Source organism: Pseudorca crassidens, chromosome 5 (genome assembly GCF_039906515.1).
Source record: "Pseudorca crassidens isolate mPseCra1 chromosome 5, mPseCra1.hap1, whole genome shotgun sequence".
In the NCBI taxonomy this organism is placed as follows: Eukaryota; Metazoa; Chordata; class Mammalia; order Artiodactyla; family Delphinidae; genus Pseudorca; species Pseudorca crassidens.
In genome coordinates, this window is record NC_090300.1 from 91,135,443 (window position 1) to 91,151,170 (window position 15,728).

Below are 15,728 nucleotides of genomic sequence, written 5' to 3' on the forward strand. Positions count from 1 at the left end.
TGATTAATCCATCCCCTGTCATGTAACCAATGGGTGACTTCCTAATGAGAGATGAGTTTATTTTCAAATGTGAAATCTGGTCAATATTTTAATCCAAACTCAACATATTTTAACACACATATTGGAAAGGTTTACTATATCATGCAAGGCATAAAGTTGATTAGAATATCTTTACAATCCTATGAAGAGGGTAAAGTACAGTTCAGAAAAGTTATATCTTTACATTAACCAACAAAAGTTTAGCAATTGTGTTTCACTCTCATTACAGGGTTTAGGGGTGCTCTCTGAAAAAACAGATTATAAAAATGTCTTCTGCAATTGTGATTTTGTCCTTCACTGTTCAAGTAAAATCATGTGTCATCCAGTTGCAAAATCTTATTATTGGCAACATGTATACAAACCACTGCAAATAAAAAAAAAAAAAAATTGTACCCAGGCAGGCCTGACAAAGATTTTACAGACACTTCTAATCTAATCATTTCGCTTGTACTAGTAAGTAATGTCATTATTTTCTGCTTCTATTCTTTTGCCAAAGTGTAGAAAGAGTACATTCATACTTACAAACGCACACAACATGACAAACCAGGATAAATGGCATTTGAAAATCATTATAAAAGGACTTTCCTGAAGTCATTTCATTCAACAAAAATTAATTTAACTCTAAAAAACAAAGGCTAATTGTAAAGAAAATACATAATAAAATAGTACATTACAGAGTACATTAAGTTGAACTTCATTTGCCTTTTAATGGAATCACAATACTTCTGTAAATAAGGATTTTAATTGGTCTGTTCTTTGGTGAAAACAGCTGTATTTCATAGTTATGTCATGTGAGGCTGCAACAAAGAGAAATCAGATAATATAAAGAAAATCAGCTACTGGTTGCCTTTATTCTCAGTACTGGGAATGGAAAAATCTTCATCAAAATAGCTCCTAAGTATTCTCTTTATTTTAAATTGCCCAATGTGACAGAATGTCTAAGACTGCTTCTTCCGAAAACACACAGCTTTTTGTTCTTCTTTTACAAAGAGTAGTTTGCTATATATGTACAGTAGCTTATGCTGGTAGTGATTCTTCAAAGTCAACTTCCTGGGCACTTGTTGGCATCAAAGTACCATTTTAAAATGTAGAATAACACTAACTGCAGTTCATCACTTGAAACTACTACTGTTAAACAAAGGTGATATCAAGTCTTTGGTTTTGGTGTAGTACTTTAAAAGTAGGGCCAAACTCCTCGTACAATATATTCCCTTCCAAGCCCTTATTTGCTTATATTTATAAAATAGCATTCAGCAAAATACTCCTTTTTCAAAAAAGCCAGTTGATTACCAGTAAAGTCAATGCCAATGATTTGGGTGCTAAAATAATTTCATATTTTCCAAGTACATATAGACATTTGTAAACGGTTTAGTTTATTTCACCAAAATCAACAATTGATAAAAAAGAATTTATAAGAAATGTTCCTATAAGTGATGCTATTTACGAAAATAGTGTTTTCTTTCTCCTAGGTGCTTCAATTCTTTGCTATTTATGATCAAGCTTTGAGTTATTTATGCTCAAGCTTTGAATTAAAATCCCTTCTTTCCCTTTTACAAATGACTTCCTGTTTATATGAAAACAGTTCTGAGTATCCATAGTTAAAGGGATGGGTCTCTTGGGTCTTTCCACCTGGTGTTGAATATGGCTTTATTCTTGTAAGAAATTATTGCAGTCTGCCCTGAAGTGGACTATTGCGTTAGTTCACTACAACAAGAAGTGAGTGTAACCTTCCGCCCCAGTAACTATAACATCCATCCAGATCCGCATGGCTTCTGGCGATGGGGCCACCATATAGTAGATTCTGTCATGCGTCTTGACGCTAAAGGTAAGTAATGGATTAGGACTCTAAAAAAAAAGGAAAAGAACATAAAATAAAATCTTGAAATTATAATATTAAATATAACACAGAGATATGTGAAGGCTTCTATGTAGCTATTACTTCTGTTCTAATGTAACCTATTCCCTCGCCCTCAACACCTTTCTCAAGATTGACCATATTTCTGGCCTTTCTGCACAAGAACTCTCACAGTGAGCTCACCAGTAGTTTTAGCAGCTACTTGAAAAGCTCCAGCAGGGTATCTAGCTGATAGTGGGTGCTCTAAAAATAGCTCAATAAATGTTATTCTTAGCCCTACTAAGATGTTTCCTTATGATCTTCCTCGTAAGTAGGTAGTAGCTCCTTCTTAGAAGCCTAGCAAAGAGTTACTTGGCAGCGTCTCCCAAACCAATATATCCAGAATATTTTCTCATTTTGTCATGATTTATTTTTTCACAAAAAGATCAGCTGCACTAATTACTTTACTTCCATGTTTACTTTTCCAGCACCATTCTGATCATATCTACCCATTATGTCAGAATAACAAATCGAAATTAATTAGAATTCAAAAAAATACCTTTTCCCCTACTTAATTATGCATTCAAATCGTAGGAATCTGAAATTCAATGTTTACCTTATTAGCATTCTTGAGGTGATCATAATAGACTTCTTCAATGGCTTGAAAGTATATTACTCCTTTTAATTTAGCTTCATGCTTGTCTGCAATGGTAGATGAGTGTTAAAACAAATACTTTATCACCACTGATGGACAGGAAAAATTATAATGTCATTATAACTATCATCATTAAAATATTTATCTAGCATTTAAATTATCTAAGATTAATTAAGATAACCTAGGTTAGTACATTAGCCACACTCTATCCTGAAAAAAGAAAAAAAAAAAAGGTTGGAATTAGCAACCCTAAACAAAAGAGACTAAGTGACTTTACTCAAGGCTCTTCACAAATTAGCAGTCAAAAGGTAACCCAGAATACTGACTGTCAGGTTAGCACACAAAGTGTAAACACCATTGACATCAAGATAAATTATTTCCCCACATTCTCCAAGATAGTAGTTGTAATGAAAATATTAATATGCAGCTCTGTTGCAATGAAATTTGCAACAAGTGTGTTTTTGATTTCTAATTTAAAATAAGATTCTACTTATGTTTCTTTCCTATCAAATTTCTTGTCTAGTATACTTGATATTTTATCCTGTTCTCAACAGAGTTTCATGTCAATAATTTAATGTCCTTTCAGTGCAGCGTTTTCCAAACCACTTCCAAAGATTTCGTCAGATTTGCCATAAAAACCAAACAGAGCATAAAAAAAAACAAACAACCAAACCACCGACCAAACAGCGTCACTCTGTGGTGCCTAATAACACCAATATGTTCTTGAGACATTTTGTAACTTAAACTCTGCAGGGATGATAACACATGCAAGCACTTTAAAGAATCTCAAAATGATGGATGAGGATACAGAGAAAGAGACTATCATACCCTGTTGGTGGAAATGCAAATGAGAAAGTCTCTTTTGGGAAGTCAATTTGGTCAAACATACACAATGAAAAATGCCAGAATTCTTACTCAGCAATTCTGCTTCTAAAACTGTATGGTATAAGACCTACTCATGCACGTGCACGTGCATTTGGGTTCGTTAGAGCACAAGCTGCAAAAGATCTGCTGGAGCTTTAATAGGGAACTGATCTAATGCTAGACCAGCCGTACACTGCGATCTACACAGCCACTGAAAAGACTGAGGTAAATCTGCAAGTGCTCAAAGAGAAAAACCTTGAAATACTGTTGTGTGAAGAAAGGTATGAACAGAGTGAATAATTTGGTCCTAACTGTATTAAAGAAGAAAGAATACCTATATGGACTGAAACATACATGAAAAGGAATGGAGAAAGTCTGAAAGGATATTTCAGGCTTAACAGTGTTAGAAAAGGTAGAACTTTTGTGATGGGAAGAGACTTACTTTCATTATATAGACTTAGTTCCTAGGGAAACTCTGTTTTAATTAATACCATGTTTGGTGGGTTTCCACCAGTTTCTGTGAAAGAGGAGGTCAATGTGTCTCTCAAACATTTGGTGGAAAAGGTCCTGCAATAATGAATTCATGGGAAAACAATAATACTTTGTTTTTTGGAAACAGAGGTAAAAAATAATCTGGAGATAAAAGTAAACCTTGTCAGTGTTTCAAAGCAGGCAGAAAACTGGGGAAGAAAACTTTTGTTTGTAGGGGACTTCAGATATGAGGAAGAATCTGAAAAATACAAGCTTAAGAATGAAATACAAATCCCAGAGAAAAGGAGCAGAAAAGAGTGAAGCTGTTTTGTCTGAGTTATTTTAAAATTTTATTTTTGGAAAATTCTGGCTCAGGTTGTCTTTGGAGACTAGCATGTAGCGAAGTTTTGTTTATGCATTTTGCAGACACTAAATTGGCATTTATTACATAGGCATCTTTTCTATTGTATCAACTAAAGAGACTGTCTCTGGATTCTTATAAAACCCAAGGTCAGAAAGCCCAAGAGAGACAACCTGTGAGGGTTAGTAGACCATTTACTTCAGGCCACTCGCCCCTGTAGCAACTGGAACCCCACCCAAAGAGCCCCTAACTGAAAGGCATGCACCCCCTGCCCTTTCCTCACCCCGATTCTGGGGCTCCGTTGCCACTGTTTCCTTTCTTCCACATGCTTCTTGGTTGCTCACACCCCTATTCATAAACATACCCTGACCTCACACTACAGATTAAATGACTGGACTGTTATTTTTTATTACCTTGATACACTTGGTAACAATTCCCAACAATGCTCATAAATGCTGATACAGTCACCCCAAGGCAGGGTCTCTTCATAACCTCTAGTCTGATTCTCCTCTTACTCAGCAGTTGAAAAGAGGGCAGAGCTATTCTTATGCTGCTAATGGACATATTTCATATGTGATCTACGTGTAAATAAGGGGCTTCTTAATAAGTAAACCGGTTACACAAATACTCCTATATTTATAGAAGATTCAGTAGGGTATCGTTCTCATAATCCATCATTTAAAGAATCCAAAAATATTCCAGTCACTTAATAAATACTTATTCACTAGTTCACTGATAAGCTTCACTCTCTGTGCTGAAATTGTCATTCTAGTATATAAACTACAATTGAATGACTGTCAGTTAAGCTGCCTAATTGTGTGTGACTTTAGAGCATATGACCATAGAGAAATAAATAGAAACCTTTTTTTTTTCTGATTTCACGGTTTAAAAGATAATATTTTGGTCTAAAAAATAAATTCCATTTAATATTTATTTGGGCTTGAGCTTATTTCAGAACTAGAATAGACTCACACTTTTTAAATAACATAATTTTTATTATTTCTAGAGGAAATTCATATCTGGTGGACCATATAATCTGAATAGAAAATAATATACATCTATCAAGCTAATATTGCCATTAATTCTATTACTTATCACTCTAATTATTTATTCTGAATTTCATTGCCTTTGTTCTTTAACAGAGAATTCCTGATTTGAATATATCACTCAGATTTTTTTTATCGCCCACCTGCATAATAAGAGAAGGTGCGCTTGTTCCGATCAAAAACAAACCAACGTTTTTTCCAAGTTTTAATTTTTCCACCCATTTTGATGAGGAATCCTCTGCAGGTCTTCTCTGTGATTGACACATGATAACAGGTATCAATATTGTGGCCAGCAGTCTCCACGTGGCTGCGCAAATCAAAGTCTTCCTTCCGGATAGGCAGATAACGGGTCAGAGGTCGAGCCTGGAAAAGCACAAGCCCATCTCATCTATAGCTAATTATTTGTTTTGTTTTAGGTCACAGATGTTTACAAGTGAAAGTGAACTGAAAAGCCTAAGTGTTAAAATGTCCATGTGATTATGAGAACTTAAGCTAAACATTGTCATTTGGAATCTAAAAAGAGAATGGCATTTTAAGAAGGATGCTATGGTATGGGGGGGAAAATGTGGATAAACTCAGGCCAACAGATTCTATTCCTTGAAATGGCCAGATGAGAAAATGGAAACATGTCGTTTACCTTAGCTTTAACAGAGGTACTTAGCACTTAAAAACACAGGGAAATAAGGCATGAAGTTATCTGGGCTGCTCCTTACAGATGAGGCCTCCTCCTCTGTAACGTATCCAGGAGTTCTCCCTGCCACAACTCAACAATAGTTCTCCTTAAATAACCGCAGACATGACACAATTGACTGAACATTATTTAGTAAGTCCAGCCCCCGAGGATGTATGTACATGTCGGCTTGCATACACCCTGTGATAGAAATTGAAGGCAGAGATGGATGTTTTGAAAAGTGAAGCTAAAATAAGGTAAGAAGTGGAATCAAAGCTGTACCCAATGAACTGTCCAGGACGAGACACTGAAGAGATGTACATAGATGTCTTTGATTTTACTATGGCTGGAGTAGAGGTTCATCGAATCTAGGAAGCACATATTGCCACGGGTAGTATTTCTAAAATAGTCTTTTATTTTATCCTGTTAAATAACCCCACCCCTTTGCCCTGGGGGAAAATAACCTAATCATACACTTGGAAGCAAAAGTTATAATTGGGATTAAAATAGAATTGTGCCTTTTGGTTTTGGCTTCAGATATAAAACAGGCATGGGTGACCTTTACACTAAATCAAAATGTGACAGAGGTTTGGCATAATGAAATAAAATGAACAAGTTTGACTTTGTATTTTGCCTTTATTTTGCCTTTGATTTTGTGGTACTTTGACGTTAGACAGATGCCACAGATTTACTGAGCCCTCGAAGCACATGAGGCCTTAAGGCGAGTCTCCAACCGTTGTACTTCAGACTGCCAGCAACTGTGAGGAATAAGGGAACTGGTACCTTTTCCCATGAAGTCTAGTAAGCTTTGGTAAAACTGATTTGAACTTTAAATTACATAGCACTTAAAATTTTATTTTAGTTTCTCAGGAAACATACATTATGTAAGCAGTTCTAGTGACAAGAACAGAGACTCAGACTCTACTGACTGAGATAGGAAGTCAAACAAAGTGGATGGTTTTCCTGAGTTTTGCTTGAGTTCAGGAATCCTGTGCACATGTGTGTGGACTGATGCAGCAAAGGGGAAACGTGTGACAACACAGTGGTTAGGAAAAAAAAAACCCAAAACATGACCACCACCACCAAAAAACCGGGCTGGTAAAAGTATCCTGTTCTGGAGTGTTTGCTTCCAAAAGATGTCTTAATAGAATCCCTTCTCTTTCTCAACTGAGTTTGGGTGTTGTATTTGTTTTCAGTAATGAATCCAGCTGCATTTTCAAAGCTGCTCAAGAAGACATTCTCCTTTTAAATATACTACAAAAAAATGGGTAGAAGAAAAAGTGCCTCTCCAATCAAAATGTGCCACATATAACTAAAGAAAAATATCATTTTTTTAGTAGTTCCCAGTGGGTTTTGAAATAAACACACATTTTTTTTGTCCATTAATGCACATCTTTCTCTCAGCCATTACAGGTCAAGGGCTAATAGGCAGCACAACCAAAGGCATTCTCAGACATAGCATGACCGTCTTCTGAAAAACGACCACCAGGGGGCAACCTACTCCAATCCATCCAGATTGACCAACAAACCTGTGCCCTTTGTTTCTCCCTTATTTTTACTTCCTTTTCAATTAACTTCTGCCTCTGGCTGGTTTCTTCCTGCAATCGTTTTTCCAGGAGTTCTCGGCGTCGTTTTTCTTCTTCCAGAGCTCGTTTCTTGGCTTCCATTTCCCGTTCCTAAATATCATTATGCAGAAAAAATTTTCAGACATACTGGTTATACTTGAATGATTCCAATACGAAAACAAATAATTCTCACTATACAATTCCTGATTTTATAGCCCAGTATATATCTAAGACTAAAACACCCGTAATCACCATTCACAGAACTTTCAAAAGCATCCTGTGCAGAAATGCAACCACTACATTTAATTAAAAATGAAATATTAAGTGAAACACAGCTTGTGACTCTATTCAGTCATTTCATACTAATGACCCCATATATTAAAAACTCTCCATTTTTAATATAAAAAAGGCTCACTAACTGTGACCCAACACCAGTCACAACTTTTGGCCTTTCTTTGATGGCCGTAGGTCCTTCCAATTCCTGTTGTTGCTCTGTGGCTTCCTGGCCGACGGTCACAGAGGAAGTGCCCAGGGAAGTTAGAAGAGGAAAGGAGGTGCCCTTTCAGGCAGGATGCAAAGGCATTTGGGGAATTCCTAAGGAAGTTCAGATTCTGGCTTGAAATACAGTCACAATAACATGGGAGTTTTAATATTACAATAGTGTCTTTACCACGAACTGGCAAGGCAGAGAGAACGCGTAAAGACCTGCCATTCCTCCTGTTCCCCGGCAGGCAAACAAAGGCGCCATTGAAGGCAAAATGTAATACAAAGCATTCATTTCAGTTTATGTCCACACAATATACATTTTACATCATGAAAAATGCTAGTGCAGTAAAGAGCCGTAGAGAACATCTCTCTAACACCCTCACTTCTCAGAAAGGAAAATGGGGCCAGTGGGAATTCCCTGGCAGTCCAGTGGTTAGGACTCTTTGCTTTCACTGCCGAGGACCTGGGGTTCAATCCCTGGCCAGGGAACTAAGATCCCACAAGCCATGTGGCACGGCCAAAAATAAAAAAGGAAATGAGGCCAAGAAAGGTGGAGTGACTACTCCGAGATCACGCTGCTTACTGAGGCCTGAAAACATTTCCCAGTGTCAAGTGCAGGGCATCTTGAACTACTACATGAAAGATATTAGGCCTACCCTGGATTCAAGAAGCCTGGTCTTCTCTGCATGAGCTTGCTTCAAAAGTCTCTCCATTTCTTCTATTCGGGCAATATTTGAAGTGCTGGCACTGAAGAAAACACAAAAGCCTTTCAAGAATACTGCTTCTTACTGATGTCTCTTCAAACACACACACACACACACACACACACACACACACACACACACACACACGACAAGATCCAATACAATTTAAAGGATGTTACTTACAAGAATCACTGGTCTGAAGAGGCAAGTCAATTCAACTCTGAAAACTGTAGGTGAAACTTAACTTACCTCAGTTTTAAGAGATAAAACATAGGCGAGGAAAATAATACCAAATAAAGTGCTCTACTCATAAATAAACCAAAACCAACTCCTACAAACTGTGTTCTCAAAATGTCTCCTCCAAAGTCTAAAAATTTTGGCTTGCAGGAAGTCTTCCCGTTAGTTTAATTATTCAGGGATGCCAGACCAACAACACTCTCACCAAAGTTCTATGTAGATGACCCCTAAATTTGGAAGTCACTTTATTTGGTTTGGGATCATGTATCACCAGCTACTTTTTTGTTATGCCTTTTTGCTTGTGGACATTTTATTTCTTAAATGGTGATCTAAGATGGCCAGTTAAAAAAATGAATTCTCTTACAGGTGCGATAGAAGGGTAGTGGCCAGTTTTGCCAATAAAGCCCGTCCACCGTACGAAGGAGGAAACTGCATTAAGGGATTCAAGAGCTCCAAAAGTAATGCGTCTTGAGAAAGACATCACATAAACACGTGAGGGAAAAAACCAAAGGGAGTAAAAGCTGCAAGACCAGATAGGATAACTAACAGAGAAGGAGAAGAACTTAGAAATGTTTAACATTAAACAAAATATATTATTTTTCCCTTGTTTACATTTTATTTGACTATTCTGGAAAAAAAGGACGATGGCCTAAGTCAAAACTTATTTATTTGGATGTTCCAGCCATGGAGAACCACTGCTATTTCTCATGCTTGTTTATTTGCATAGTCACTTAAATGTATCTTCTTTTCTAGACTCTCTTGGCTATAGAGAGGTTTCTGTGCCTGTATCCTCCATAGCATAAAGCCTGGCACACAGTAGGGGTTCATGTTGGCTACACACATTCATATAAAAATTAATTCATATAAAAATGAATAAGATAATCATTAGTATAGTCTCCCTAAATCATATTGTTGATCAACTCAAACCTAGGATGTTTGAGGGCTAAGAGTTCTTTTGAAGAGAAACATGACCACAGTAATGTAGGACATATGGTTTATCTTAAAATCAGTACTGTGCACATATGTTTATAGCAGCTTTATTCATAAATGCCAAAACTTGGAAGCAACTAAGATATCCTTTAGTAGGTAAATGAATAAATAAACCATACTACATCCAGGCTATGGAATATTATTCAGTACTAAAAAGAAGCGAGCTATCAAGCCATGGAAAGACATGGAGAAATTATACATGCATATTACTAAGTGAAAGAAGCCCATCTGAAAAGCTAAATACTTTATTACTCCAACTATATGACATTCTGGAGAAGACAAAACTATGGAGGCAGTAAAAAAATTATATTTTATATACTTTAAGAGCTACTTTGGTTATTTTGTTAAAAAATAATTAATTTTTATCCATGGACACCTACTTGTTCTCTATAGCTACACTTTTGCTATTGATTTAATATTTCCTTGACATGTAAACCACTTTTATTCAGCAAAATTATTGCTGCTCTATGATACTGTGTTGCCACTACCTGATACTTTTGGGGGGATCAGAACTGCACCTGCAGTGAAAAGCAAAAGCAATTGCTATAGAAATTTAGGGTGAAGACTTGTCAATACAATGGCATGGAACAAATGAAATGCCATTTGGCTAGCACCTGTCATGCCAAGGGAGAGCCTGAAGTCACTGAAGATACACTTTGTAATGCATTACCTGTAGCACAAGACACTCATCATTGGTTTCTCCAGCCCACCCAAATTACAAGAGGAGCAATGCTTTCTCCCATTGCTCCAAATTCTGACCTTCAGAAGACAGGCACATTTCTGATCTCATATGTAATTACTGTATGATACTGAATAATACTGAATCACTTGGTCATTAACTGTATAAAGATGACTAGTTTTGGGCTTCCCTGGTGGCACAGTGGTTGGGAGTCCGCCTGCCGATGCACGGGACACGGGTTCATGCCCCGGTCCGGGAAGATCCCGCATGCCGCGGAGTAGCTGGGCCCGTGAGCCATGGCCGCTGAGCCTGCGCGTCCGGAGCCTGTGCTCCGCAGCGGGAGAGGCCACAACAGAGAGGCCCGCGTACCGCAAAAAAAAAAAAAAAAAAAAAAAGATGACTAGTTTTGCCTCCTTTCTCTACTTAGCCATATTCTATTTTATCAACTGAAGATTACTTTTTTTATGTGACCAACTTTGGTAAAAACCCATATTCATAAAGAAAAATGAAACTTCAGTCAAGGGTACAGGAATCTAAATAGCAGATTTAGTTTTCAGTGCTGAATAATACCTTTCAGCAAAATTTGAATTTGCTTTTTAGAATATTCACTTTAGGGGCAAAGGCAAAAACAGAAAAAGGAAGAAAAAAAAGCAAACAAGAACATTGTCATACAACAAACAAACAAATAAGCAAAATGCAAAACAAAATTCTCCATAAAAACATAAAACTTTTCCAAGACTGCCTTCAGCATACCAATGTTGCCACTAAATGAAAAGCCAGTGTCCCAGAATATTTATTTTCAATTCATTATCTCAAGCATTTTTTCAGGTTAAGCAAATTATTACTCCTTATAAAATGTCTAATCTTTCTCTATTCAAAAAGATTAGACTATCTGGTCTCTTTGACAGCTGTCTGCCCTCCTCTGAAATCCTCTGGTTTTCAGTATCTCTTCTGAAAGAATTCCCTAGAATAAAATGCAAACACTGGGTGTTGACTATCTAGGGTAGAAAGCAGAATACAAACCTTTGCCTGAAACGAAGGGATTAGAAGTATCTGAAATTCTGGTTGATGTATCTCTTAAAACCAAGCTCAGCCTTGGATGCCCTCAACCCCATACCCAGTCTTGTCCCCGCTCCACACACACACTGCTGGTGGGTAATAACTATAATGAGAGATCAACTTCCTTAACATTTTCTCAAAGCATGAACACAAGGTCAGGGCTTATTAGCAATAGTAATAAGAACATATAATTTTAGGTGGTATTCAGAACACTACACTCTATGAGCTCATTCAATAATTTTAGCAGAAAACAGACTTTATGCAGAATTGACCTTCAGCTGCTGTTTTCTAAGACCCAAGACCTGTTTTCTTAGCTTTATATTTGTGTACAGTGTAAGTAATGATGTTGAAAAAGCAAAAACACTGTCTGGCTCAAAGAACTTTCTGCTGGACACGAAAATGATGTCTCAACAAAAAGTGTAAGGCAAAGGTACCCACAACTCTGAGTAATTCGATAATTCTACCAATGGTTTTTTGTGACATAATAAACCACAAGACTAAGTTTATGTTGCTAGAACTTCAGCATGGAATTACCTCTTTAAAATGTGTATAATTTCAGGATATTTTAATACATAATTTTTTAAAAATCTAAAAAAAGAGAAAAATTTTTAGTTCTTTCTTTTTCTACCTGTCTGCAAAAAGTTCCCATTTAGGATGTGCTGTCATACTATACATGACAAACATTAGTTCCCTATTACCATTTTCCTGATGTTTATCACATCATTTTCCTTCATAAAAATAGGTACAAGCTTATCTTAGGGCAGCATGAATTTTTTTTAGGTAGATGGCGGCACAGAAGAGAAATGCTTGTTTGTTTGTTTGTTTGTTTTTTCTCTCTCTGTCCCTTTTATTTATACTAGACCTTTTGTAGGCATCTTCTACTTTGGCTTCAATTTTTTGACATTCAGAGAATCTGACAGCATATTTAAATAAATACTATTAGTAATTTCTGACCATGGTGATTGGTTAGTTATCTATGACTGCTAGCAGCACTGGGTCAGTTCTCTGCGAAGTAACTATGGAAAATGATCATGGCCACATGTAGCTACCTTCCAGGAATGATCACTCTGCAATAATGCTATCCTCTTAATGTGGCACATGTAGTGGAGTCAATTCTCATTTTCTACCTTTGGAAACCATTTAAAGAAAAAGTAAGTAGGTGAACAAATAAAATTAAATTAAGATTTTGGTGGCCACTGTGCTTAAGTCTCTAGACCTAAACTTCTAATGCTTGGTAAATCTAACTGAAGTGTCTCCCTTTAAGGTAATTTCCTGTACTCACTGCTGCACTGCTGCTGTTACCACCTTTAAATATGAGAGATGGGGTTTGAGGAGTGATCATTTGAAGGGATGCATATTTACTTTCAGTTTTTGGTGGGGATGAAGAGGCAGGGGGCAGAAAATGGAGCAGAAAAAGCCACCAAGATAGGAAAACTATAATATAGAGTGTATTTATTTATTAAAGATGGCTCAAAAATAGACAAAAAAAATGGTCAAGCTATCAGGAGTTCACCACAGGAATACTGCTTTAAAATGTTCACAATTATTTGGGAAAGTAGTCTGATGTTTTCAAAATAACACCTTGCAAAAGTGCAGAGTGCCTAAGAAACCCCTCTGAGATCCCTATACTTGGAAATGAAACGGCTGCACCGTCAACTTTTATTCCTCCCATCATCATTATACAATAGTTGCCGTGTTGCTGACTTTTGTTTGTGTCCTGTTATTCAAAAGTAACACATTTAATTGGTCGGTTTACTGGCATTTACGAATGAGTACTCAAAGTTCTAGGCTTTCTGTCCTGAGAACATCAGCTCCAAGCAACCCTGCATGACTCTTTGACATCCTCCTGGGAGCAGCGGGTATTACGAGAGCTCCTTCAGAGCAAGAGATGGATGGTTTGATGCCCAATTGTTCCACACACTCAAGTGTCTTTCATTTTTTAAAAAGTGAGATACCGGGCTTCCCTGGTGGCGCAGTGGTTGAGGGTCCGCCTGCCGATGCAGGGGACGCGGGTTCGTGCCCCGGTCCGGGAGGATCTCACATGCCGCGGAGCGGCTGGGCCCGTGAGCCATGGCCGCTGAGCCTGCGCGTCCGGAGCCTGTGCTCCGCAACAGGAGAGGCCACAACGGTGAGAGGCCCGCGTGCCGCCAAAAAAAAACAAAAAAAACAAAAAAGTGAGATACCGTCTCTTCTAATATTGAATGAAGTGAAATACTAACCCTTCTGACATTAAAAAATAATGGCAGCAAAAAATTAGCTTTATTATTTATTATTATATAACTCCCTACTTAAATTTAAATTAAATTAAGTTTTCCCTTGTAACAAGGAGAAATACCTATAATTCTCAAGGTTGCTTTAGTGTTTTTCCCAAGGGACTCCTTTCCTTCTCTGACAGGATATATCCAGTAATATCAATATTTCAAACATTATGATGCCAGAATTAAAATACACTATATTTTATTTACCACAAACTGTAGCCTCTATCCTTTTCTTCTTTTCTTCCACTCCCCAGATTTCCTGGCTATAATATCTGGTTAGATTGAGGTCTCTCATATTCTTTTCGTTTATGAGACACTAACCCAAAGCTAAGTATACCTTGCTGATATTACTTTCCCTCTGTCTCTGTCACTCCTTTTTTGGGGGGCAGGGGTGAGGAGCAAATGATTCAAACCTTTGTGAAGAAAGAAATTCTATATACACGATGGTAATTTTCCACCCAAATATTTAAAAATCCATCATCCTCTTGCATTCAAGAAACAATCCTCCACTTAGCAGATGAGCAAATCAGGACCGAGAGAGTTCTGTGATCTGCCTGCAGTAGCACAGCAGTTGTCAGGTCGAGCCCCCAAAGCTCCTGTCCCAGCCTGTGACTTCATTGCAATAGAGGAAAGTTTTTTTGAAGGCCATTATTCAACTAGACATTTTCACTTGAGACACACAATTGCTTAATGAACATTGATTAAATATTGGATGCTTGGGGGGTTGAACTCATAATGGTTCTCAGCCAATTGAAATAGATCAAACAAAGAAAAAAATCAAATATCCCGAGGTATTTATTTAGCCGACACTTACTGAATGCCTACTATGTGCCCAGATCTCTGCTGAATGTGGAAACCGAAAGATAATTAGACATCCTCCTTGACACTGAGGAATGTACCAATTAATTATTGAAGAAAAAAACTGTATGCTGCAATGTGATCAGTGATATAATAGGAAAAAGTATCAAGTTCCATGGAAACATGAAAGAAAAATGCCCTGAAAGGAGAAATTCTCATGAGTTTCCAACTTAAGTTTCAGCTTAAAGGATGAGAAGACTTTCTCCAGGCTAACATGGGAGGGGTTGGGGGACGGTAAAGACATTTTGCAATGTCAGACACTCTCAATGCTCAGTAAGTACAGGCTGAGGGAATAAACAAATGAGAGGATGAATTGACTCTAGATAGTGGTGTGCTGGTAAACTAGCTCTCTGGAGAAAAACAAAACCCCTGATATGCAGCAAATGTCTATTTACGTGGAGTAAATTCTCCCACCGTGGCCAATTTCAAGCTACCAACATGACATCACTGATCACAGAGTTAGGAGGAGATGTGCACCTCTGGCTCTTGCCAGCCAGTTTGAGCCCACTCCGGCTCACTGTTAACTGTAGAATATTCTATAAGGATTTGTGGAATGAATGAGCATATAAATAAAAGAAAGAACAGATTACATGATCCCAATGCTAGAACCAATATGGTCAAAGGCACAGAGATCTGAGAATTCTTCGCCCTCTCAATGAATAAGAAACTCTGGGAGGTGTATCAGGAGGAGAGAATGAATGGGGAGTTGGGCTGGATCTAGAATGCCAGGCTCTGGGGTCTGACTTTATTCAAAAGGTAGTAGGGCAGGGCTTCCCTGGTGGCGCAGTGGTTGAGAGTCTGCCAGCCGATGCAGGGGACACGGGTTCGTGCCCTGGTCCAGGAAGGTCCCACATGGCGTGGAGCGGCTGGGCCTGTGAGCCATGGCTGCTGAGCCTGCGCGTCTGGAGCCTGTGCTCCGCAACGGGAGAGGCCACAACAGTGAGAGGCCCGC

The 15,728-nt window shown here is 37.8% G+C and overlaps 1 protein-coding gene across 17 annotated transcripts in view; it reads right to left on the minus strand.

Moving 5' to 3' along the window:
• Positions 1–75: 75 nt before the first annotated feature.
• The window catches only part of PHLDB2 (pleckstrin homology like domain family B member 2), a 129,595-nt gene continuing 113,942 nt past the window's right edge, over positions 76–15,728 (minus strand). For 16 of the 17 annotated variants that reach the window (XM_067738920.1, XM_067738934.1, XM_067738935.1 and 13 more), the window contains 5 exons: positions 8,648–8,738; positions 7,470–7,616; positions 5,414–5,633; positions 2,490–2,575; positions 76–1,884 (listed from right to left, as the gene is read on the minus strand). In XM_067738920.1, coding sequence (XP_067595021.1) covers positions 1,744–1,884; positions 2,490–2,575; positions 5,414–5,633; positions 7,470–7,616; positions 8,648–8,738 — 685 coding nt within the window. In that variant the 3' untranslated portion in view covers positions 76–1,743. Of the gene's footprint in view, positions 1,885–2,489; positions 2,576–5,413; positions 5,634–6,335; positions 6,699–7,469; positions 7,617–8,647; positions 8,739–15,728 lie in introns of those variants that run through there. The other variant, XM_067738929.1, reaches the window with a different exon arrangement.